This window comes from Strongylocentrotus purpuratus, unplaced genomic scaffold (genome assembly GCF_000002235.5).
Source record: "Strongylocentrotus purpuratus isolate Spur 01 unplaced genomic scaffold, Spur_5.0 spur5_scaffold_1, whole genome shotgun sequence".
Classification (NCBI taxonomy): Eukaryota; Metazoa; Echinodermata; class Echinoidea; order Camarodonta; family Strongylocentrotidae; genus Strongylocentrotus; species Strongylocentrotus purpuratus.
Window position 1 is genome coordinate 7,238,136 of NW_022145594.1, and position 26,902 is coordinate 7,265,037.

Consider the following 26,902-nt stretch of genomic DNA (forward strand, 5'->3'; position numbering starts at 1 on the left):
GTTCTAACACCATCATCACATTGTTGGAATTGGTCATGTTGTTGACTTCTATCATGGGTAAGCGTTGACATTATTAACACACGAAAGTAATGGCGGGCACGGGCCCGGTCGAACTGCATTATGCCTTTGTCATGTATCATGAATTACATGTTGATTATGTTCCATGCTTCCTCCAATGTGCCGTTGTTGAAAGAGTCATACAATTGTGCAGAGTTCTACCCCCTAAAATGTCTAGAGAATATATATAACTTTTAAATATCATATTTATATGTGACGAGTAAATTTGTTTATAAAAAATGTTTTATCAAAACAAAAACAAATCTCGTCTCTCCTATTTCTATCTCTCTTTACTTTTACCGTTATCATATTCGTTTTGATTAGTTTGTATAGGTAATCATTTTCGAACAAGATCCTCGTCTTCTATGATTCCGCCCTTTGTTTGTATAATTGAAGATTTCAGGGGGGGGTTAAATGTCACTGAGTTTTAAAAAAAAAGTGGAAATTAAAAAATATGTACTAAACGAAAGTAAATGAAATTAAATATCTTTAATTTGTCCAAATGAATCAAACGGGAAACACCGAATACTGAAAAGAAAAGCGGATATGAGACATCATCTCTCGTAATGAAGCCCGTAAACTTTCCCTGCTGTAGACGGGGAAAGCAACGTTTGGTATATTTCAGGTGGTTGGAGGGGGCATTGGAGCTACGTCAGTGGGCTTTTTCTTTCAGATTATAAGCATTCCGGCAATTGCGGGTCATACAATCGGGCAACAAGAGGATATTTTTGTTAATCAAGGCATGGTCCTGTTGAAATCTTGATTAATATCAAAGGTATTATCAACAACGTCTTTAATTCAACCCTCACTCTTGTTCACATCGTATGTGCTTTAATTGTGTATTATCAACTGTCTTTTGGTAAACTTTTTGTATGAAGACTTTTAGTAAATTTGTATTCATGACAATATTGATCTATATTTCAATTTATGTTATATTTTATGTTTTACTGTTCGAATGGAAATAAATCTTAATTAAATTGAAAATACTCTAAAGTGATTCCACCATCTGAAGGCATCAATATTTCATTTTCTGATTAAGACCGGTACCCAGCCCCCCCCCCCTCCCCCCTCCCCCTCCCCCTCCCTCCTCCTCCCCTTGTCACCTCGATTAATGAAACACGCTTCTGAGTATTTGTCACAGTAAAGTGTCAACAATTTTGCTCACTGAACAGGCAAGCAGTTGGCGACAACCTCCTTTCCCCCTCCTACCCCCCCCCCCCCCCCCCCCCCCCCCCTCCTCTTCGTAATCGTTCTTGTATGCCCACGGTTAAAGCTCTATGTGATCAATTCTAACCTAAATAAAGTCATTCAGAAAATTCCATTGGTTTGTAGGCGTTAATCTGGTTCATTTAAAACAAAATGGGAGCTCTAAAACAGTTTATTATATTCAGTGATAGTATTCAATGATATGCATAGGACAGAAATATATATTTTAGCTTCGAATATTTAAATATCCTTTACCTCCAAGAACAAGCTGTTCCATGCTTTAACAGCATATGCCCATTTCAAAACACCTTGGTAAATACATAAGTGGCTCGCAAAAGTATACAAATAACAATCATTCTCATAAATTCCATGCACATGGTGATAAGTATGAAAAAACAAAGTTCGAAGTCCAAAGACTTCCTTTGCATGTGGCCATTAGAACCACGGTTATAATATTTATACAATATGAACACTGTGGAAACGTTATTGTGTGTCCGGAGTGTATTTGACGGGGGTAACAGTCGGCTCATCGACATGAAAAATCCATCGCTTTGAAATCTGTTTTTGGAAGAAAAAAAGTAGTCGGAACGTGTGTCAAGCTAGTTTGACTGAGAACAATGGTTCATTCGCTATTGACGTGGTAGTATATTGTAGTATGATGTAGCGCGGGAAACAGAGTGTAAATAGAATTGAGTCATCTATCAGTACATGTAGGGATCAAAGTTCACCTAAACTTTACAGGGTATCTCTAAAAAAAAAAAGGGGCAATGATATTTTGATTGGCGATAATATGTTATTTTTGTGATGTAACCAAATTTAGACCGAAGTGCCTCGATACGAATTATTTCATTAACCTGGGCCCCGTCTTACAAAGAGTTGATATCAATCGCGACTTATTTGCGATTGATATCAATCGCAACTATTAGACTTACGATTGATTTCGATCAATCGCAAGTCTTTGTAAGACGGGGCCCAGTAATGAATTTTAATATACAGAATGCATATTGCATATATAACGTGTTGTTAGGTGGGGCAGGCCATAATGGATGACCTACCTAGCAACAAATGATGTATGAAATGTGTATTCTGACTTTTGAGATACATTTATTCGTAACAGGTGAATTAAGTTATTCGTATTAAGGCGCTTCACAAAGGCATATGCATAAAATTGGGCAAATTACGAAAATTGCCTAATTAAAAGTACTCAATCGTCCTGAATGAAACTGCATTGCACTGTTAGTTATAGTGTTTGAGTAAATTTCATTAGAAATTTTACTAATATTACAAAGTAATGCTTTTTTTTAGTAAAACGTAGCATTTTTCAATTGTCACATTGATTGCACGTTCAAGAGATCGATGCATAGCTGTTGCTCCCTCATTGTATGACAAACCTTTCCATTGAAGTCTTTTTGACTCGCAATTTTTTGATGAAATCACCACTTACCCATTTTAGATTGATATTACATTCATAAAAATGTTCTGAATATGTTGCATTGAAGTGCGAGAAGAAAAATGAAATAATTAAGGATGCTCTTACTGTAAATTATGATTTACTTACTTCGCGAACTTATATATATATTTCCATCTTGATGACATTATAAAATACCGTAGGAAACGGCCAAAAAATCCTGTAAGAAAAAGAACTGTTTGACTTTTTAAACGCTTAGAATATCAATTTGAATTCGAGCAACAAAAACACCAAACATTATTTTTTTTTTTTTTTGAAAGAGCCACCCTGCCTCTATAAAAAAAATAGTGTCCTATAATTTTGTCTAGTGATAGTAATATTTATATAGGGTTTCCCGGCCAAATTCGCGAGTTTGTCATTCAAATTAATTTGTCTTGCGTTCAAATTCGACGGTTTTAGTGCAGTCAGGTATATCTCGGGTTTATATTCCCTTTTCTAGTTTTCAAATTTATGGAATTTTCGTTAGAATCTACGTATGTTTCATTCAAATTAATGAACAATGTGCTTCTTTCGCTATTTGGTCATTCGATTTGGCGCAACACGATTTTCTGACAACGCGACGGTGTACTTTAAGCATTCTAATTCATTTGTAGCATTCAAATTAGCACTTTGTGCACTTAAATTGATGGTCACTATACATTTCTCGTTTATTACACACTTTTTATAGCTTATTCTTTTTCTTTCAAGATTGTTTTTTCATGTGTATGTCATCATATTTCATTTTCTTGCATTTATACACTTATACTTATTAGATTTATCTGATTGTTAAGAAGAAAAAAACGACTTGCATCTACGGACCTGATGGTCTCAGTATATTTATAAATGTTCATGTAAGGAAGTTGTTTGTCTGATGTTTCATCATAAATTTTATCATAATTTCATCATAATTTCATTATGGAAGAAGGGTACAATATTGTGACTGGGGTAGGGACTAGAGTCAACAATTTGAACATGATTCATTATTTAGCCATGTCTTTAGCCATCGATCTGCTGGTGGGCAAGTAAACTATGAAACTCTTTAAGAAAAACAGAGGGGTGTGCTGGGTATAAGAGTCGATGTGAATTACTTTTGTCAAATTCCGAGTCTGTAGTAAAAAGGGGCGATTGAGGGTACCCCCACCTTTCCCGGGTATATGAACATGTCCGTGCAGAAATGCCATATCCCATGATTCCGCCCCTTCTTTACTTTATGTCTGACTACACCCATCTGCATTGTCCTTAAAATAAATAAATGGAATAACAGCTTAGACCCCAATGGTAAATCATGCATTTTAACTGCATTATTTAAAAACTGTAAAAGTTTGTTAAAATTCTTCCTCCTAACATTCCTAACTTAAATAAAAAATATTACGAATACGAATGACAGGTGTTAATTTGAATGATACAAATTACGCTTCGACAAGTGAATACTAATTTGAAAGTTAGTTGAGCAGTTTCTAAATTGAATGACAGATCTATGAAACCCTTCGACCAAAATCCTAAATTAAATACAAAAACTAGAAAATTGAATGATAATTGGCATGGCAAAGCCGATCTGCGCTAACTTAAATGCAAAGTAAATGAATTCGAATGACAAATACGCGAATTTGGCCGGGAAATGCTATATTAACACCCAATATGTAACAAGAAGTAAAGTCAATTTGAACTTTGACACAAAGTGAAAAGAAATGGTGTTGTTATCAACTCAAACAAAGGGAAATGCTTACTTCAAGCAGAATATATAATATTCTCTTCGTTATGATGATTACAATCTTGACTACATTCTCATCTCTTGTTTGAGGTAACCCTTCTCAAAATGAATAAAGTTTAATTGGGATGTTATCTTTTTTATGAAAGTGTACTGTAGATTTATGATATACTTATCATCAAAGTGTTCTTGCTTGCATTTGGGTTTCGTAACCGAAACCGGTATTCGATTTAAACACCGTATGCTCTTTACACATTTTAAAGGCGCAGCGGGAGAACTTACATATCATGAGACAATAAATTAATAGGCTGTTTAAATTATAGGATTTCCTGGCCAAATTCGCGAGTTTGTCATTCAAATTAATTTGTCTTGCGTTCAAATTCGACGGTTTTAGTTTTTGGCCGCGAAATCCTATAATAAACAAATTATCGTATGGATTGAAACAAGATACTGTGAAAGCCATGCTACATTGAGTCATTTTAAACAATGAAGCACCAAATCATGAGGCAAAAATTAATTTTTTAACGGATTTAAAACCAAAGAAGCACATGCATATGGCCTGGAGACCCTGGTGTCACTCACCCGTGATAGAAATATTAAGAACAGGGTATCATTTGACAGCAAGATAAGATACTCTCTATCATGAAATACATTTCAAAGTCATATTGGTTATGATTTTTTAGTAAGGAGCTACCAAAGTTGAGTATATTTGTTTTTTGGGTACGCACTGTATTGTGCATGTTTTTTTCAATGCTTATACTTGTGTCGGGAAAAAAAGTAAATAAAAAATGAAAATTAAACAATACAGTCTTTCGTCTTGTGTGTGCATGGCTGTTCGTCAACGAAACAGAGTTAAGTCTTTTGTCAACTCTGTTTGTTGCTACGGCAGGTAGCCAGTGAAAACGAACTCGTTTGATCAAATTATGGAAATGCAAGCCTTACTTTAAACAAACAGAACTTTGTTATTCCTGGGTCATTTTTCCGGATTGAGGTGTCATGTTAATGGGCAGAATTTGAACTTACTAGAAATTTGATTTTCTTTTTAAAATTCAGATACCGCCCGCCAAATGACTTTTTTGTTTCCTCTCTTCAAATTGCTTTTAATCACTTATACGTGAGATATGAGTCACATAAGTTGCATCAAATGAAAGAAGATGATCTAAGTTTTCCAAATATGTGTCATTTGTTAAATATAATTGTGATTAAGTTATAATAAAACATCGATAATTCTCGGTTTCCTTTTTTCTGGGACGCACTGTATAAAAAAATACATGTTGTCAAAAGCTGTTGTTCGCTTTTGCGGTTTTTTTTGTATGATCATTTTTTTGGTAAACAAGTTATGATGTAAAATTGTGGTATGAATATATACGTTCACACATTTGTTTTGCTTTTTGGTGTTTGATCATCTTTTCGTAAACAAATAATTGTTGGTTTGACGATCCACACCTTCCGCATTCCAGTCGGCAGAACTGCAATTCGAATATGTTTTCTCTCTCACTTTTCCTCTCTCTCTCTCTCTTCGTGATCATTCTAGGTCTGTTCACACCTGTGAAGTTTCTTTCCTTTCTTTTTGTCCTTTCCCTTTTTAATGGTATTCTCTTATGAAAGCCATCGGTGGACATACATAAACAAATTTTGTCCGTCTGATCAGCTGATTAAATTTTGCTACTATAAGACTTGAATTAAAATGATTTGAATTTGGTTGAATTTGAATTTATTCTGCACTTTGATAATACAAACATGTAGTACAATTCCACGTTTAGCAGAACCCTGTATGAATATAAAATAACAACAAAATTCGATTTTACAAGAATAAGACACTTATCTGCATTTATCATGTATCAGTTATTTGCCAATGTCACAAATGTGTAAGGAGCACTTAAAGTCTTGATTTGATTCACAATCCATTAGGAAACCTTTAGGATTTTTTTATTTCACTTAAATGTTCAGAGTAAAATATGATACAAGCCCTTCAAATCACAATCAAAACCTTCAAAACGCATCGAGACGTATACAAGTAATGCAATTAGTATTCACTTATGTCTATACGGAACATCGTATGATATACATGTGGAAGTAGTCTTTCCAAGAGGGGGAAACAAAAAGGTATTCATCAAGCACCTCAAACGTTTTGGCAGTAATTTTTCTAAGATACACAATGTGGGACTTTTCTCCATGTTTAAAAGATCTGCACATATTTGGGGTTAATTGTCCAAATGCTATATCCAAAGTGGTCTATTGCTTCCAAGCAGTTTCTTATCAAACGAAACATCGAAACTACATGCAGTACACATCTTCGCAACATTCGCCTTCATCAACATTGTTTTTTTTAGATTAAAAGTCATGGCAAGAGCTCTCATATTCAGCTGACTACTTGAGACAAATGTCAAAAATATACTTGATGACCATTCTCGTTTCAGGTAACGTAAATGCTACCGATCAGGTTCCCGACAACCAAGTATGGACCCCTCCAACAGCAACATTCTTCTATGGCCAGCCAAAAGCTAACATCAGCTGCAAATTTCTCGGGACTCCATACGGTGTCTACTGGATGAAAGGTATTTAGTAGTGTATAGAAGGGGGAACACGGGCGTAGAGAGGGGGAGCCTGTGTAATAGTTAAAATTTCAATATTGCAGTGTTATTATCCTTTTGAAAAATGAGAAAACACTGATTTTGTTTGTAATGCATTTGATACTATATCAAAATTTCTCCTTATCCGAGTGAGGAAACTATTGTTGTTCTTTAGACAAACTAGTTATTGACCAAAAGGAATTTGTATCCTTTTATGGTCAATGACTAGTTTGTTTACTACCGAATCGATTCCCCAGTGGTCTACACCCTGCCAGTCTACTATCCGCATAGTCCAATAATCATTTTATCTAATTAATTGGTCTCATAACCATTCAGGCTAATATTCATCTGGTCGCTACCCATTTGGTCAAATCTCCAATAAGTCTGCTACCTATTTGGTATATCACTCATTTGGTCCAAATGCCGGTCGGTCTAATTTCCAGTCAGTCTAATGCCATTTTCGTCGACGATCCATAAGGTCTAATAACCAATTGATGATTTTTATTATTTAAAGGGACTTAATAACATTGTTCAGATGGGAGAAAAAGATGCTAAGGTATTGATTTCAATGCTTTATGTACAATTAAAGATAATCTAAACATTTGAGTGAAAACAGACCATTATTATTGATAAAAATTGGGCAAAAATTATCTGATCGATTCCTTAATTCTCCCAACTATATTATTCCAATCTAATTACATTTACATTACAATGGACTGGCTTGATATACCATTCCAGACACTTAATCGTTGAAAGATTTTTTTAAAGCCTGTTATATGTCTTTCGTTCATGGAAAAACGGTTGGAAAAATTCAAAAATGGTAGATGGAATTTACTGTAAAAGGGTATCGCGAAGTTACTCCTTCAGAGAAAACCATGAATATCTTTGTGGTTAGGGAATTTTTTCAGGATGTTTTGCATGTTAAAGGAGTAGTACAGTAAAGGAAAATAATAAATAACATTACATACACAAATTGAGCAGTGTTTTCATCAACCTTCAACAATGTTACCGAGTCACTTTAAGATTATTATACCATGTGGATAATAGAAGAAACGGCCATTAGACAAACTAGAAATTAGAACGGCTGGCAATTAGACCAAATGGCAATACAAAAAAAACGCGTAGTTAAGAATTGTGCCTCTGCCTCTGGCACAATATCCCTCAAGTGCAATGTTTCTCATCTAACATAACCGTTGACCTGGTGAACCCAAACCTCTTTAGATTGGTCGTTTCTTATGAGGTACATGAAAGGTTAAATAAAACTGTAGTAGATTATTTTTGAGATAATGACTGCAAATGGCAATGAACCTTTGACCTCATCTGCAAAGCTATAGAAAGAGCAGCAAATTGATATTCAAACCTCATACACTATGGTTATATCCTCAACAATAATCTGTTCGGTCGCAACCGTACGCGACCTGGAAAAAAAAACTGATTATGAAGTTAAAGGTAAGATTTGAAAACTAAAGCCCAATATTGCATTTGAACGTTACCACGTGAATTAGAATTACCATAAATATGCACATCAGTAAATCATTCACGGTAAACCAGTCACCAGTCTAAAATTACTATTTAGATTATACGTTTGAAAGATTGCCCCAATTGTGGACTGCTGGCTTTCCTTGCACTCAGATAACTTTGATACCACTATTTCTAGTGACGTTAGTATAAATTAAAAGTAACTAATATCGTAATTTAAAATTTAAAAAACTACAAACTTACAAGAAGTGGACAAAAGCGACATCATTCGCAAACATAAGCATTTTATTGGATTCAATATTTTCATCTATTGTCCTCTACTTTCAGGGAGTAGCCCGGCTACTGCAGACACGCTTCTATCTCTCACCAAAGGGGAAGTATCCGGACCAAAGTTTGACGATGGATCGCTTACTATTACTGAGGACTACTCTCTCGTCTTTAATAATGTTCAAGCTGGTGATGAAGGCAATTACATATGCAGAGTTTCAAATCATAACGGCTATCTGTTCGACAATAACACTGATGTCATGGTCTTAGGTGAGTTAAAATTATCATTTAGTATATTTCAATTTCAAATTAGGCGCCTTCTTTGAGGATCTAAACAAATATCAGCTATAAAAGGCGAATTCCAACAACTAGTTCTTTGTAACGACATGCACGTCACAAAATAATATGTTGAACGTTTTAACGGCGATTCCCTAGCCATGTATCAAATAGGAAAAATGCAGCCCGGTAAAACAATCATATCACCACACAGTTGATTTGGGTGTTTGTTTTTTTTTATATATATTTTTAAAAATAAAAATCATGTCCAGACACATAGGCACCAGCTTTTGATGACTTTATCATTAATATTACCAATAGATTAATGTGCTTTTAATATGCATTTTGTTGTCGTTGTTGTGGCTTAGGGACAACTATGCATTTTTATCATTTTTCTATTACTCTGTATGCTGTAGAATTGTATTACCTTTATACACAGATATACAACTCTGCGGCAACTTCCAACTAAAGTAAATGTTATGTTAATATCGACAGGACTTTCAATTGCTTTGCTATCGAAGTTACTAAATGATTTGTCATACAATGTACAAACAAACTGAATCGGTCCAAATTCTTTCAAATCTTGTACGTGTAGATCCGGCTCAAGTGAGCATTTTTACAGAACCGAGTATTACAGGATGGGCCGGGCATTCGGTCAATCTTCAGTGTGCTTTCAGAGGCACCCCTGAACGAGTCCTCTGGAACAGAGTCCAAGGGGAAGCTGAGTCTAAGAGCGTCGAAACTGTCCTGAGATACACGTCAGGTGGAAATGAGGTGCTGGGAGACAGGAGATATAGTTGGAGCGATAACTACGGACTGATCATAAGGGATCTACGGGTCTTGGACGAAGGGAATTTTACTTGTATGGTTTCCAAGACGGGTGGAACTGAGATTCAAAACACGACAGTCTTGGCCGTGCATGGTGAGGAATATATACCATTCGTTAGCAAACAAAATAAAATAAAAACATAGCTCAAATTCAAAAGCCATGTGCGTCAACTTCTAAAATGTGCAATTATGTAAATGGCATTGTAATGTTGAAATGATTTTCCAAGGTAATTCAAAGAACAGTATTGACATTGCCCTTAAGTTTATTTCTTGAAAGTCTTTGCTGTTCCAGAGGACTCGTTGCGGTAATATGAAGGCGACGATGTGTGATCGTTTTAATGGAATAACTTGAATAATTTATATCTATTCCAAATTTATCCAACCCATAGTATAGACTAGTATGGTGGTGTTTAAAACAGATAAAACTGTGTAATTCGTTACATTTGCTTTAATGTGATATAACATAATCATGCTGATAGATTAAATTATGTTGGGATTTCATTTATATTTTCAATTCATTCTCGTGTGCGTTTTTGAACTATGTTTTCAATTATATAAATGCTCAGGTTCTTTACGCTCTCTCTAAAAAAAATGATATAACTGGATAGCGTGAAAAAATTATATCTATGAAATGGCTTAAATAACATTAATATGTCGTATCCTTTAACCACGGTCACCTCTTTCAGACTTGGCTGAAAAGCCGCACCTCCCTATTTCGTATGATAGTCCCAACCTGGAGCGATTTATGGTAAATGACCTGAATATTATGTATTTACAAGTTTATTTTTGATAATAAATTCCGTAACTCCTTTTAATTTTCTGTTATTTCATTCAGCTCGTGCAGAAAAGCCGTACATCCAAATCGCGCAGTGTAAGTCTCAACCCGAAATAGCTACAAATGGCACAACTCCTGAGCCTTGTCAGTACAATGTGACTGAAGATAAGGATTCCTTTGAGCTGCAATGCTCGGTCATACGAGCCAAGCCACGTGTGGATATTCTCTGGCAGGAGGAGTCGCAGAACCTCACTGCATCGCAGATTGTCACTCAGAGGGGTGATGGTGCCTTTGACGTGACAGCAACCATAAGCAGAAGGACAAACCAATCCGATCAGTTCCATTTCAGGTGCATTGCTTCTGGTCTGGCTGTCAATGGAACCGCAGAACGCACTGTGATTGTTGAAATCATCAAACCTGTTCAAGGTAAATGTTGATTAATGACTGGATAGATCGGACTTATTGTCTCATTATAAATTGCGCATTTCACTATTTGAGAGTAGTTAGTACATATTCGCAAAATAGCATGATCTAATTTTTTGTTTCCCAAATTCTAGCGCATTGATTGTAATTTGTTTTGTTGTGTTGTCATTTATCTTTAGGATCACTATCAGGATCCCTATCAGGTGGATACATCTTCCTTATTCTCCTTCTTGTCGTGGTTATTTCCGCTTTTTTGATCTTCGTCGTTTGTAGAGGGTGGAAGTATCACAAAACAGGTATTTTCTTCACGCTTTCTTCGGCTATCATGACGGAATAAGTTGTTTGTTTTTCTCCTCAAATTCAATGATTGAAATGCTCTCAAATGCTTTATTCACTAATGTATTTACATTTCATACATGTCCAAATGCCTACATACAAATACTCGAGTCGCTAAAATAATTATTTAAAATTACACCAAAGTTTTGATTCAATTTGAAATAAATAAAGAATAATTCTTTCTTGTAATCGAGTATGTAGTGTATAGTGCAGCGGTTTAGCAAGAAAATTGTGCACTTTTTGACAAAAGCATAAAAACCTCTAGCATAGTTAGTTTAGACCATAAATTTATTTTCAGATGTGGAGGGAAGTCGGATTTGACCTCTGATGACCCTGAGAGGTCAAATCCAAAATGGCCGCCAGTCCGTATGGTCTAATGTACAAACACACTTAACTTTTGAACCAAATAGTCCAGAAAAAACGTTTAAGGTGTCATTTCCAACTAACTTGGGGATGCCAATTCATTTGGTAATACTTTTGAGATCGCCTGAACTCAGGGTTTTGCATTTAGGTCAAGGTCAAGGTCAAAATTGACTTAAAATAGCAAGTTTTGAATGGTTACAAATGAGATTTGTCATTTGTTCTCAATTTTCTTTAGGAATGGTTCCCCTGCATAGTCTACCACCTTAATCATTTTCAGGTAGTTTATTTCACATTTTGTTTTGACCTCTAATGACCCTGAAAGGTCAAATCCAAAATGGCCGCCAGTCCGCATGGTCTAATGTACAAACGCGGTAACTTTTGAACCAAATAGTCCAGAAAAACGTTTAAGGTGTCATTTCCAACTAAATTGGGGATGCCAATTCATTTGGTAATACTTTTGAGATCGCCAGAGCTCAGGGTGTTGCATTTAGGTCAAGGTCAAGGTCGAAATTGACTAAAAAATAGCAAGTTTTGAATGGTTACAAAAACTTTTTCCCATTTATTTGTCATTTGTTCTCAAATCTATTAAGGAATGGTTCCCCTGCAGAGTCCTCCACCTTAACCCTTTTCAGTTAGTTTATTTCACAGTTTGATGTGACCTCCGATGACCATGAGAGGTTTTTAAGAACTGAGAACTTTTGAACCAAATAGTCTAGAAAAACGTTTAAGCTAGGTGTCATTTCCAACTAACTTGGGAATGCCAATTCATTACGCAATACTTTGAGAGCGCCAGAACTCAGGGATTTGCAATAAGGTCAAGTTCAAGGTTATATTAGGCTAACAAAAGTGTTGTTTTCTTTTTTTAAATAAACTTTGCCTCTATTTTGACACTTAAGGGGTCATTATTTAAAAAAATAAAATAAAAAACCCGTGTACCACCACTTTGACTATCCAGGGCCATATTTTATAGAGCTGCTTATCGGCTGGTTCTGTGCTTACGTATGAGTTTCTACTTCATAGCACTGCTAACCGTAAGCACACGAAAATGCATTAACCTAACGCTGCTTACTGGACGAAAATTAATTTTGTAACAATGCAAATCCATTGTGAACGTACAAGGTGGACGCCTTGTTTTCTTGCTAACCAAATTTGTCTGCTACAGTTATAGCACGAAAATTTGATTACCGGTAAGCAGCTTTAAGAAATTGGGCCCAGAAGACCAAAAAAGCTATTCCAAATACGACTAAAACCTGTTCATTACCCAATGAATTTAGCACTATCCACAACTTATGAATTATCCTAATGTAACGATCAAAATCTAACAGTCTCCAGAACAAGAGCACAGTTCAGTGCATCCTTTCTTGCAGCGACAGTGGATTATTCATGGCACAATTTTGATGCTTTCGGGAGAGTGATCCAAAGAGGCTGCCACCCAGTTGTTTCGTTTGTCCAGCCCAAGTCAGATGGCTCTGGCATCTCTGGATTCTTGGCCAATATCTGGTTCCAACAATTGGCCTGGTAGCAAGTGCGCTTGATGTGCTGCTTGAGTGCTGTCTGGGTTGGAGGAAAGTTCTCCACGTTTCTAGACTTCTGTGCGAAGAGCTGTTTCCTGGCATCATTCACTACCATGCTCTTACTGGTTCGGTCGTATCAGCACCACAAATCGCTCTGGCAGTAACATTGATCCTTCACTGACCTCCCTAGGCATGCACAGGAGTTCACTGAAGGAATCATTCACTTCTGGGAAAGACTTCTAAGTTTTTACTCTGGATGCAGAAACAGTCTGACACCCGGTGAACGCATGAAAGATTGGGAGAGTCATACATTTTGTCGGACTCATGGTGGCAACCATCATGATTTTGTGAAAAGCTATGTACCGAAAGCCTGATCTGACACCAAAAGCGATCCACAGCATCAGAAGCTGTCTTGCTGAATGAAGCCACAGCCAGTTCAACCGCATCAGTACCACCAGTACGTATGGTTACCCTTTTACACCCATGGGGCAAGGCCTACCAAGTGTGACTCAGCAGGGGAGCAGAGTACTCCACTTCCATTTGTTGCATATTATACAGTTCCTTGCCCTGTGGTAGAGGAAGATGAACGACATGACATGAAATTCAACAATTCGGGTTTTTTAGCAGCACAGTAGAAAGAGTCACCCTTTTCCTGGGGCCCTTTCCTGCCTTATTGAGGCTTTCAGGCTAGCAGGTAAGTATACACCCTAGCCAAGGTCGATGCGGATGCTTTTCTCGAGTTGAGCAAAGATGTATGGGGCAAACACTCTTTCTCCATACTCTTAAAATGTTCTTGATGTTCCATGATTGAGCATTTGAACCGCATTTGATTCCAGGCAGCGAAGTAGATCTGCTTTAACTCCTAACCGCATTTTCCTCCAGTTAACAAAGCTGGCGGGGCTGCCTGGTTTTCATGAGAGAAGAAATTGTCCATATCTCCATCCCTTGTCTGACACGAGATGTACATCCTCAAAAAGAGACCACAGTCCCTCTTAAGTGCTGCAATCTGTGCCTACTGTTTTAACATAACCTTCGCCGGCTGCCGACTGAAAAATGGCAACTTGTTCGTATAAAGTGTTTGTGTAACAGGTGTCGTACACTACCAATGACTAGTAGGTCTTGACTTTGTTCTAGAAATGGATTCCCCATCTCTTTCAGTACTGTCAGAAGTGCCCATCCCTCAGGAATGCTGCCTGCACTCCAGGTTGCTGGTCATGGTGATGTTGTCTAGTGTAAGGAGAACCGTTATTTTGCTTTATGGCCTGTTCCTTAAACTCTGTAGTGATCCTTTAAATTACTTAGCACCAAATAAAACACAAAGTAACTTAAAAAAAACATCTTACCAGTATTATTGAGCAGTAATGAAAAGGAGCAGTTTTCCTGACTTGAATCAAGGTTTTGCCGTATACTGCCTAGCTGCCCACTAACCATGCTATGCATATGGTCAGTTCCAAGACAAATGGTTTGGTGCTATAATTAGTAAAATAAACTAACTGATAGGGATTACGATGGAGACTATGCAGGGGAACCACTCCTACAGAAATGTGAGAACATTATATAGGGGGACAAATAAATGGAAAAACTGTATGTAACCATTCAAAACTTGCTAATTTTTTTTTTCAATTTTGACCTTGACCTTGACTTAATGCAAAGCCCTGAGTTCTGGCGTACTCAAATGTATTCCCAATTAAAAAAGCATCCCCAAATTAGTTTGAAATGACACCTAAAACGTTTTTCTAGACTATTTGGTTCAAGAGTTATGCACGTTTGTACAATTATTAGACCATGCGGCGGACTGGCGGCCATTTTCTATTTGACCTCTCAGGGTCATCAGAGGTCAAATCAAAATGTGAAATAAACTTACTGAAATGGATTAAGGTGGGGGACTATGCAGGGGAACCATTCCTAAAGAAATTTGAGAACACAGGGGAGAACAAATGACAAATAAATGGGAAAACTTTTTGTAACCATTCAAAACTTGCTTTGTTTTAGTCAATTTTGACCTTGACCTTGACCTAAATGCTAAGCTCTGAGTTCTTGCGATCTCAAAAGTATTACCAAATGAATTGGCATCCCTAAGTTAGTTGGAAATGACATCTTAAACGTTTTTCTGGACTATTTGGTTCAAAAGTTACCGCGTTTGTACATTAGACCATGCGGACTGGCGGCCATTTTGAATTTGACCTCTCAGGGTCATCAGAGGTCAAATCAACATGTTAAATAAACTAACTGAAAGGGATTAAAGTGGGGGAATATGAAGGGGGACCATTCCTAAAGAAATTTGAGAACACAGGGGAGAACAAATGACAAATGAATGGGAAAACTTTTTGTAACCATTCAAAACTTGCTATTTTTTATTCAATTTCGACCTTGACCTTGACCTAAATGCAACACGCTGAGCTCTGGCGATCTCAAAAGTATTACCAAATGAATTGGCATCCCCAATTTAGTTGGAAATGACATCTTAAACGTTTTTTCTGGACTATTTGGTTCAAAAGTTACCGCGTTTGTACATTAGACCATGCGGACTGGCGGCCATTTTGAATTTGACCTTTCAGGATCATCAGAGGTCAAAACAAAATGTGAAATAAACTACCTGAAAAGGATTAAGGTGGAGGACTATGCAGGGGAACCATTTCTAAAGAAAATTGAGAACAAATGACAAATCTCATTTGTAACCATTCAAAACTTGCTATTTTAAGTCAATTTTGACCTTGACCTAAATGCAAAACCCTGAGTTCAGGCGATCTCAAAAGTATTACCAAATGAATTGGCATCCCCAAGTTAGTTGGAAATGACACCTAAACGTTTTTCTGGACTATTTGGTTCAAAAGTTAAGCGTGTTTGTACATTAGACCATACGGACTGGCGGCCATTTTGGATTTGACCTCTCAGGGTCATCAGAGGTCAAATCCGACTTCCCTCCACATCTGAAAATAAATCTTATGGTCTAAACTAACTATGCTAGAGGTTTTTATGCTTTTGTCAAAAAGTGCACAATTTTCATTATATTGGGAGCTTATCCGCTGTACTAGTAGGCCTTATACTTGACATTCACCAATAATGCATGTCGCATCAATAAGTCTTTAGAGTTAAAGTTTTTAGAAAGCAGTAACAGTGAAGTTTAAAAAGTATTGTTTTTGCTAACTATCCTTGATTACATTATCCTTGACACGTCCTATACACGAGTTTTATTATGTGCAGAATTAGGAAAAAAACTTTTTTACAAAATGCAATTACCAATATTTTTTGCTTTATTTCATATAGAGTGCCCTCGTGTCAACTATGTCTCCGTTGAGTCTAAACAAAATGCAGACTCTGGGACGAGACGTGGGTTTAAATGGATCATGACGAGAGGTATTTTATGCACTATCTTTATATTCATTGTGGCCTCTATTGAAGAAGTTTCGTAATGACTGGTTTAATCACTTGGTTGGAAATGCAAAGGTCAAGGGTTCGAGCCTCGGCATTGCAGTTGGTATATGTTAGAGCAAGGCAGTTTTGTATACATTGCTTCTCTCAGCCCAGGAGGTAGATGTGTACCCGAAAGGGTGCTAACGTCATTGCGGTTGGATTAGCATGTGCACACTAGTTGGACCGCTCCCCATGGATTGTAGAGGTTTCGGGGTCGAGTGGATACGTCGCCGGACTGTCGATCACAAGGTCCGCGATTCGAGTCCCGCCGCGTCACTAATATCCTTTGGCAAGACATTGAACTACATTTGCCATACTCAACCCAGTTGATGTAAATGGGTACCTGGCAGGAATTAATTCCTTGAAATGCTGGAGCGCTGTAATGGCAGCTAGGCTAAAGCCGGGGTAATAATAAATGCGCCTCGAATTAGAATTTCTAGATAGATAGATAAATGGCGCTATAAAAATGCCTATTATTATTATTATTTGAAAATGTGTATTGTAATGTAAACAATAGTTACTAAATCCAGTGACCGGAGTAATAATAATACTGTAAGCGCTTTGATCAATTAATAGAAAAACAATTTTTTTTTTTTTTTAAACAGAAATTTGTATTATTTGTATTTTTATTTTCATTATTATTATTATTTTCATCATTATTATTGTAATTATTGTAATTATTATAGATATCATCCGTTAAAGACTAAGTCCACTTCTACACTAATCTGCTTTCATAGATGCAGAAAAACATGAGAAACAGAGCAAAAAAGATTTTAGTAAATGGGATAACTAATAAGGAAGTCATGATTTATTTATCAGTATGTGATGCCATTGCCTCACTATTTATCAATTGCTTTATATATTTATATCCCATTAATTTCCCTTTTTATCCCCAAAAACTTGATTTACCCATGCCTTTGCCCAGGTTATATGACTTGTATCATTTTGCTTGCCTGACATTTTACAAAACGTGTTATGAACTTTGAAGAAGTGATACTATTTTCTAAATATTAAATATTCATAATCATTGCTTTTTATATAAATTGCTTATCAAAGTTCAATTTTTTCATGATTTAACTGAAAACAAGTAATCTATGTGCATCCACACAAAAACATATTACTATCATTATAACTTAGATGCTGGTTTGAGGAAAAAATATATTTAGAGGGAAATCGGATTTTCAATATAAAGGAAACAATGTCGTCACATACTCATGAGTGAGTTGCCAATTTGTTTGGTGATTTTCAAAGTTTTTCATGTCATTAACTTTCTTATCGGTTATCCGATTTTGATCAAACTTTTTTGATTGTTTTGTCTGATTTTCTGCTTCTATTGAAAGTTAGTTTTTTTTTGGAGTGGACTTGTACCAATGATTTTGGAAACCATGATAAATCATAACGTAACACATTTTCAATCATCAAAAGCAAATTGAGCCCATAGACTTTGACCACTAATTTGACGATGTCAACATGGTTGATACTTTTTTATCAGATTATTGAACATTTTACCAATTAGGACTTTTCTCTTCCTTTAAATTTGCGTGTTTAAACGAAATATATATTTACAAAAAAACACGCTTTCGCATCACAGACTTGTCTATCCTCTCTTAAAGATATTTAATTCATCCCTCTTCACATGTTTTCACTTCTCCGAGATGTCAAATAAAGGGATTTTCAAATTTTAGGTCAGAAAGGGCTGCAAGTAATAAGCACTTCAAAATGTATTACGAGTCAAGATATTCGTAATAGCATATCAGTTACAATGTTAAAAACATTTTGTAAATAGAATCTGTTTGATTCGGCAAGTATTTAATTTGCTCTTATTATTTTGAATGATCTTATATTATAATTATTATCATTATTATTTTTTCTTCCATATTTTTATCATTTTTGTTATCATTATTGTTATTAGTATTATTGTTATTATTATAATCATCATAATCATTATTATAATTGTTTTAATACTTCTTCAGATTGTGTTTGCTGGGTATTTTGTTGCAAGAAAAAGGAGGATAGAACTCACGAAAGTGTTGAAATACAATCACTGAGTAAGTATTTACGTTCCGTCTGTTGATTGATTCGTCATCTTTTGTGAGACGTTTTACATCTAAAGTGATAAATCAAGGTTGGAGGACGTCATCTGACACAAGATGGGGTTCCTTGATGCTACCTTGAATAATTACAATATAATTGCATTGTTTGATGTTGTGTGTTATTTGGAGTTAGAAGCCATTCGTATGATACATCTTATAAGGGTGATTGAATACCTAGAATGCAAAGATGCGAGCGGGGTAGCTGGCATAGAATTCCTACGATCAAGAACCTAATATGCCTAGGTGTGTACTCAGCTTCATTCAAAAGTAAGAATATATAGTCAGCCAGATGGGGAGACAGGGGTGGATATCGGTATAGGCTTGCGTCGGCAACGTCTGACAAAAATACACTATAACTAATGAGGTAAGATACAAGGGTACAGTAACTAAGTGTTTAATACAGTGAATAAATAACATTGATAGATGTTATTACTTGTTTAAAAGATATTTATTTTGAAAGAAAATGCTCGGAATCTATTATAACTGAAATCTTCATCCAAATAAAGTCGATTTCAATTGTCTAGCAAAAAATATATATTGTAAGTCACCAATTATAGATAATACCAAAACAATTGGATAGCTTGTTATGGTTGTGATATTGATTTGGCTCCCTTCTTGTTTTGCTGTGTCTACCTCTTTTGAGACATAAAGATGTGCGATGATGTATCAAGTCTGTTGCATAATGAAAATATAACCATTTATTCATGGGATTTAAAGATTGGAGTGTAATAGTGGATATTAATTTCAAATGCAGAAGCTAATATCCCTCATCCAAAATAAAAATAAATATTTAAAAATACCAATTGTCATTGTTCAACTACCGACGACTCTGTTTTTAATGCAATCTTTTTCAATGTTTGTCAGACGAGGAAGAGACTGAGTTGGGGAACCTTAGAGAGAAGCTGAAAAGTTACAGACCTGGAAAAGACACGGGAATGGCAGGTGTAGACATACCCGACTCGTCGATCCATATCGGCCTTTTCGGTGCCATGGGTGCAGGAAAATCATCCTTTATCAATTCACTGCACTTTGCTCTCAAGGGTAAGTAAAACCCTGGGCGACCCAGCACCAATAAACCATAAACCACCCAAAAATCGGCAGAAGTAATTGTTTAACCTTTTAAATGTGATTTTAAATGTAGAGATTTTCATCTTAAAAACAATATATAACTCATCTTATTTGCAATTTTTCGAGCTCGAATTAAAAAGGAAAAGAATGTCCAGTCCCAAATAATGTAGCTTAAGAGCACGATATAAATAAGGTTTGCAGTCTGTTTAAGCTTTCTGACTCTGGAGGCAATGTCCATGTGACAAAAGGAGGATTAGAACGTAATAAAAAAAGAAATTAGGTGAACGGTTATCCGATTGCCCTACAATTTAGCATGCAAAATAGGCAAATCCTGTTCTTTATATTCACCAGGTTTCAATGCAAAGTCTTACTCTGCTTTATACTTATAGGAGATCAAAAAGAGACCAGAAGTCAGGGTCATAAAGAAATTGAAACTATTCCAACAAACTCAATATGGACACATATAGGTCTACAACACTTTGTCAATAAATCACTTTTAGATTGTTTCGTGGTTCCAAATTTTAAAATAACATAGGAGAAGGTATACTCTATCAGGAAATGCTAAGAACTAACATTTGACCATATTGACCAAAAAACCTCTATTGAGCTCTAACTGAAAATCACACCATACGACTTTTTGGTAGTTTGTGGTGCCTGGTCAGTACATCACACTTCGTTTGTACCATTGAGGAGAATACCATCCTTGCACAAATTAATAACGACTAAACAACTTTCATGAACGTATCCAGGATCCGTCTCGATGGTATTTACATTTTTGTAGAAGTGACCTATATCTGCTCGTGCGCAGCTATTATCTACGAACTGCCTAATATCGGTATGCTTGTCTTACCACTATCCATGGTATAATATAACGTTCCATCATAGAAATGAGCTTAATTTTGATTTTTTTTTTTTTTTTTTTTTTTTTTTTTTTTTTTGTTAATGGAGCTTTAAATTGATAAATGCCGTAGATATGGGGCACGTTTCCCTCTCCCAATACCTGGTACGACCCTCTCCCACAACCCTCCCCTCACTAGACGCTGTGTCCACTGTGTAATTCTAGAGTCCTAAGACTTCATTCAGACATGAGGCGGTTAACTGCGGTGGCTTCTTATGGTGACATAAGTGTAATACGCTTCTTGTTTCTCTATCTGTAAACACAGAGGTAAAAGATTGCGCGCGGACCTTTTTGTACGCATTTACGAATTATTCATATATACACTGTCGTTCATATAGTTGGAATATTTTTTGAACACCAATTTATGGAATTATTATGACAATTATTTATTCCTAATAGATCTAGATAATAGTATACATTCTCAGATTTTATTGAATAATAATTTACCAGTGTTTGTTTTGCGTAAATTCTAAAGCATGCGTATGCTACTATGCGTATCAACTAGGGGACCTACGCCCTTAAGTCATAAACGACAATAATGAGGATTAATGCCCCACGATAGGGCACTAATATGACACATCGACACGGTTTTGATCCTAGGGCCTCACAGTTGTGAGACCATTGCTTTGCTACTGAACTATGACTGTACGCAGCGGGGCCTAGGGTAGGGGGCAGTTCCCACAAATAAAAAAAAGAAGAAAACGCAATAAATTATCAATAATTCTTTGAATTTCTCCCCGGTCCCCAACATAAACAAATCCTCTGTACGACCATGCATTATGGTTTAAGGCATGGGCACACAGAAGATTACATATCCTAGCCCCCGCTGCGTACAGTCATGGTTCAGTGCAAAGCAATGGCCTCGTAACTGTGAGGCCCCAGGATCAAAACCGTGTCGATGTGCTATATTAGTGCCCTTTTGTGGGGCATTAATCCTCATTACTGTCGTTTATGACTTAAGGGCGTAGGTCCCCTAGTCCATAAGCATAGTAGCATACACATGCAGCAAACACTGGCAAATTATTATTCAATAAAATCTGAGAATGTATACTATTATCTAGATCCATTAGGAATAAATCATTGTCATAATATTTCCACAAATTGGGGTTAAAAAAAATATTCCAACTAAATGAGCGACAGCGTAAGAAGAAAAACGCAGCGTGTTTTTTTTGTCTTCCTTTCTTTCTTTCTTTTTTGCGGTTGATAGCTGAACAAGACTTTAGAATCCACGAACCGAGTAAGTAATTAGCCAGATACCTCGCAATTTACTCCCAGATCTTTTGGTAAGAATCAATTATTATATTGTAATTCTTATTCCTCTTTTAGAAGTGTTTGATCAAAACGAAATTTATAGTCTACATTTATATATATTTAACTGGAGTGGAATATCCCGTATCAATAATTGATTTATTATTTAATTAAAATCTAATATATTTCAAGATAATTATCTGATTTCCTTGTTAACTCCATATATTCCCACACCAGATGATTACAAAAATGTTGCCATCGAAGCCGGTAATGCAGCAGGTGGTGGTCAAACCAAGTTCAGGGAGACGGTACAGCTAACAGATCACATACACATTGTTGACAATCGAGGAATGAAGGACTTCTCGTCGGAACAAATTGAGAAACATTTGATGCCTCAGATTCGTGAGTAACGATTCGTATATGTTTGTACGTCGTGTATTTCTGCGTATTTAGACACCTACCCCCTGGACATGCACCCCGGATAACCACTCCCAATCAACTACCCCCTAGGACAACTACCCCCTAGAGCAACCACCCTCTAGGACGACGATCCCCGGGACACCTCCCCCGGACAACTACCCCCCCCCCAGACAACTAACCCCCTAGGACAACTAACCCCAACCAACTACCCACGGACGACCCCCCCCCCCCCCCAGGACAACTAACCCCAATCAATTACGTCCCGGACAGCTATCCCCTAGGAAAGTTGTCCGGGGTAAGTCGTCCTAGAGGATGGTTGTCAAAAGGGGTAGTTTCTGAAGGGGTAGTTGTCCGGGGGTAGTTGGCCTATGGGGTAGTTGTCCGGGGGTAATTGTCCGGGGGTAGTTGTCCCGGGGATAGTCGTCCTAGAGGGTGGTTACCCGAGGGGGTAGTTGTCCCAGGGTGTATTTGTCCTAGGAGATAGTTGACTATCCGGGGTGGATGTCCAGGGAGTAAGTGTCCTAGAACCGTTTTCTGAAGTGAAGACTTCGACATGCGTGCACCTATACACAGATACTGTTGCTTTACCTTGGTCGTTTTTCTTTTCACAAGCTTTGTTGGGCTTCGTGGCACCATTAAGATGTGTGATCTAATGTAAGTTAACATTTGATATTTCTTTAATCTATAGTATGTTGAATATTAATCTAAATTATTTGTATGCACCTTGAGCATCTCTAGAGATGGATATGCTGCGCTTTATAAATATTGTTATTATTATTATTATTATCATTATTCGTTTGATACATAAGATGACGTAGTCGAGTGGTTTAATAACTTGATTGGGAATACACAGGTCGGGGGTTCGATGCTTATCACCTTGAGCTAAACATTTTATCTACTTTGCTTCTCTCCTCCCAGGTGTTGAGTGGGTACCGTGTAGGTTGCAAACGTCCCTGTGGTTTGGATTAGCATGTGCACGCCCATACAAAATAAAGCGACTAGCTAGAATGCTCCTCTGACGAATGTGCATTGTAATGTGCAGAATCGTAATTGAATCTAATGACCGGAAACATAATAATCCTGTCAGTTAATGGTAAAGCGCTTCATAAGGAAGGAAGTAAAGGTGTCGTTTGTAAAGGTGTTATAGTAGAGTGGTTAGGTAAAGTGGAAAGGCATTAATATACATTTGTCACTCCACACCTATGAGCGAAAGGGGTACCTGATAGGAAAAAAAGCATTGTGTTAGTAATTGCCATATGCTCTCACGGTGACCATATGGTAGGAATACTACACAGGGAGTGGAGATGGTGCACATTGTGCCCGAACAATTCATGTGGCCGGGTTATTAGTATTTGTAAAGATCTATATAAATCCCAATTATTATTGTTATCATTATTTTGCTCACTGAATTAGAATATTATGGTAGAATTTTCTAAAATAAATTCATCACGATTGGAAGTGAATTAAACTGATATAAATGCGATTTATCTTGGCCTGTTAGGACTTTCTCCATTCTAACATACATTTTACTCTCAGTTATCAATGTGATTTTTCTTATCCAGGGGGAGAACGAGGACTTGATCCCAAGGAAAAGGTTAAGAAAGGAACTGGAAAGCAGATCCACTGCCCTGTATTCGTGTGCAATCTAAGGTAACAAACGTAATATTTTTTTATAAAAGTTTTTTGTGAAATCCTGGTGAAAAAAAAAATTATTAACAGGCAATATTACACAAAATGTAAGTTATCCGTCACCATAAAATAGATTTTATTTGTCACAATTGTTAAAACTTCTGAAGTTCAGTAAAGTTTGTGTTGTGCCCGTTAGTAGTCATAGTAGCAGTTTATTAGTAGAGGTAGTATAGTATGAGTAATAGTATTAGAAGTTGTAGTGGTAGTAGTAGTAGTAGTAGTAGTAGTAGTAGTAGTAGTATTAGTAGTAGTAGTAGTAGTAGTAGTAGTAGTAGTAGTAGTAGTAGTATAGTAATAGAAGTCGTGGTAGTAGAGGTGGTGGTAGTAGTAGTAGTAGTACTAGTAGTAGTAGTAGTAGTAGTAGTAGTAGTAGTAGTAGTAGTAGTAGTAGTAGTAGAAGTAGTAGTAGTAGAAGTAGTAGTAAGATTAAGAGTAATATAAGTAATAGTAATAGTAGTTGTAGTATCAAAATTAATATAATAATAACAATATAAGGGGTTACAGTATTAGTAGCAGTAGTAGTAGTAGGTGTAGTAGTCTCATGGTAATGGCAGTAAAAGAAGTTTAAGTCGCAGTGGTAATGATTATTATAGGAATAGCAATACAATTTTAGATTGAAGTTTGTCATCTATTTATTTACTCAATCAGTGATTCGTTGTGCAATGTGGTTTAACCCTATGAAGCCGTTATGAATATGCACTTAAAAGATTAAATTCAGTTTAATCTATAAACTTAAGGTCCTGTTTTCTTCTTTTTATTAATTCAGTCAACCAGTTGGTCGTGCGTCTACGCTAAAATTTATCACAGAATTTTCTGACAAAGTTAAGGGTCACTTTGGTAAGTTATAATTCAAATCTTGATCAGTACCATGGATATTATAATCAATAAACTTCAGAGCAGTAATATTGCTAGACTGACAAGTTCGAGATCTAATCGTTACTCGACATGCTAGCAGTCGCGTCTACTTCCAGCAATCACGGAAGTATCCCTCATGTTTAGAGATTAAAGGCAAATTGTCCTACTTGTAGCTACCTGCTCCCTCTATATAGAAAACTTCCCCAATCCGTGCCTGTTGGTCCCCCGTGATCCTTTTTTTCTTATGTTAAATGAGAGCTGAGTTAATGAGATAGCCACCTGTCACAGTGACATCGCTGGCTCGCTGGGTGGTCTAATCCCTTCTGGCTGAAGTAGTAAAGCCTGCCTTTAAGAGAGATGGATCTATAAAAAAAAAGCTAGCAGGCTACCGAGATTAAAGGTTACTTTATCCAAACTAATTGCACCACCCCTGTGCCATGTATGTTCTATTGGACACATGTATTTAAATCGTAATAGATAATTAGAAAGCCATTGAATTTCATTTGTTCTTAACAAAGTGTTATGTTTGTTTCGTTTTTACAGGTCGTAACGTAATGGTTGCCGTCACTCATAAAAGTAAACTGGATGGCTCTGCAGAAGCAGATGGAAGCTTGGAGGAAGTAGTGCGTTTGATTATAGATGACGGCGGTGTTCCAAGTAATTCCATACAGACATTCGAGAACTATACTGAAGATTGTCACGCTCACGATGCAATGAAAAGTATTGAATATTTGAAGTTTCTGTGCACGTGCTTGGAAATAGGAGAGATAAATATTAAAGCCAAAAAAAAAGAAAAAAAAAATTTCTAGGCATCGTGCTGAAGCCTTAGTACTGGCAGTATGTACTAGTATACAAATATTGACTGCTCATGAGGATGATGGTAGGAACTATCACTCCCAAGGTGGTGGTGATAAAAGGGCCGGTGTGAACACCACCGAGGGAGTGGTAGTTCCCACCACCATCCGATTACATAGCAGTCCATATTTGTTTTATATACCTCATCCTTTTTATTGATTCATGATTAGGTCTAGCTGTAGGTCTAGATCTAGCTTTTAAAAAAACAGGAAATGAGATCAAGAGGAATTAACCCACCAGAATAAGAAAAATCCAACATCAAGTCCAAGGCAAGAGTATTGAATTCCTACGCGCTGCGCGTAACCGCGCGATTGCGGTAGCCTAGCAACTCAAACAATTTGTGTGCTCAACTAAGTCGCGGGAGGGGTTAGGGGTCCTATCCCAGGGTTTGATAGTAGCTATCAAACCCTCTGACGTAATGATACTTGACAGATCGAAATGCTCCTTGACATGTGATATAGTTTTGACCAATCAGTGAATGACAATCTATGTATGAGGTATATAATAATATACGTCATTGTGCGAGGCATTCACTTTTACTAAACGGAATGAGGCTTCTTCTCTATAACGCCACTTTACAATGACAGATTGCAATGCCTGTTCGTTTCTATGTCTTTATTAATCCAATGTCATATTTCATTTGAGCATTGTTTGAAAGAGAAACAAAAATTGAAATCTATACCTTAATAGTTAATTTGATTAAGACTTGATAATAAACGTACCCAATGTAAACATGTACATATTGTAACGGCTCATATAGTAAACGGGCAATGGCATCTTGGTATACTATTCGGTAATCAAATAATGTTCAGATAATGAAATCACCTGTTAAATCATAAACCGTGCATATTGTCTTTATTAGGCGCATTTATACTGTCAAATACCTCATTTTGAAAAGTCGCGATGTTTCACGCAGCCGTTTACACTTGTGCGGAAACATCACCGACTGAAAAGCTCAGTGATGTTTTGGCGTGTTTCAGTTGGTAATGCGCATGCGCAGCACTCCGATGCAAACACTTTCCTCTTTCTATCTTTCCTTGTTATTCTTTGTTTTTCCTTCTATCACCTTCTCTTATGTTATTCTTTATCACTTCCTTCTATCACTTTCTC

At 36.6% G+C, this 26,902-nt stretch overlaps 1 protein-coding gene across 1 annotated transcript; it reads left to right on the forward strand.

Annotated features, from left to right (window-relative positions):
* LOC115920881 lies at positions 1-26,902 on the forward strand. Its single transcript, XM_030977592.1, has 13 exons — positions 1-57; positions 6,839-6,976; positions 8,798-9,007; positions 9,609-9,935; positions 10,677-11,042; positions 11,219-11,335; positions 16,520-16,609; positions 18,640-18,714; positions 19,624-19,800; positions 22,211-22,375; positions 23,956-24,043; positions 24,849-24,919; positions 25,481-26,902. The coding sequence occupies exons 1-13, from the start codon at positions 36-38 to the stop codon at positions 25,744-25,746; spliced, it is 2,112 nt and encodes a 703-aa protein (XP_030833452.1). The 5' UTR covers positions 1-35; the 3' UTR covers positions 25,747-26,902.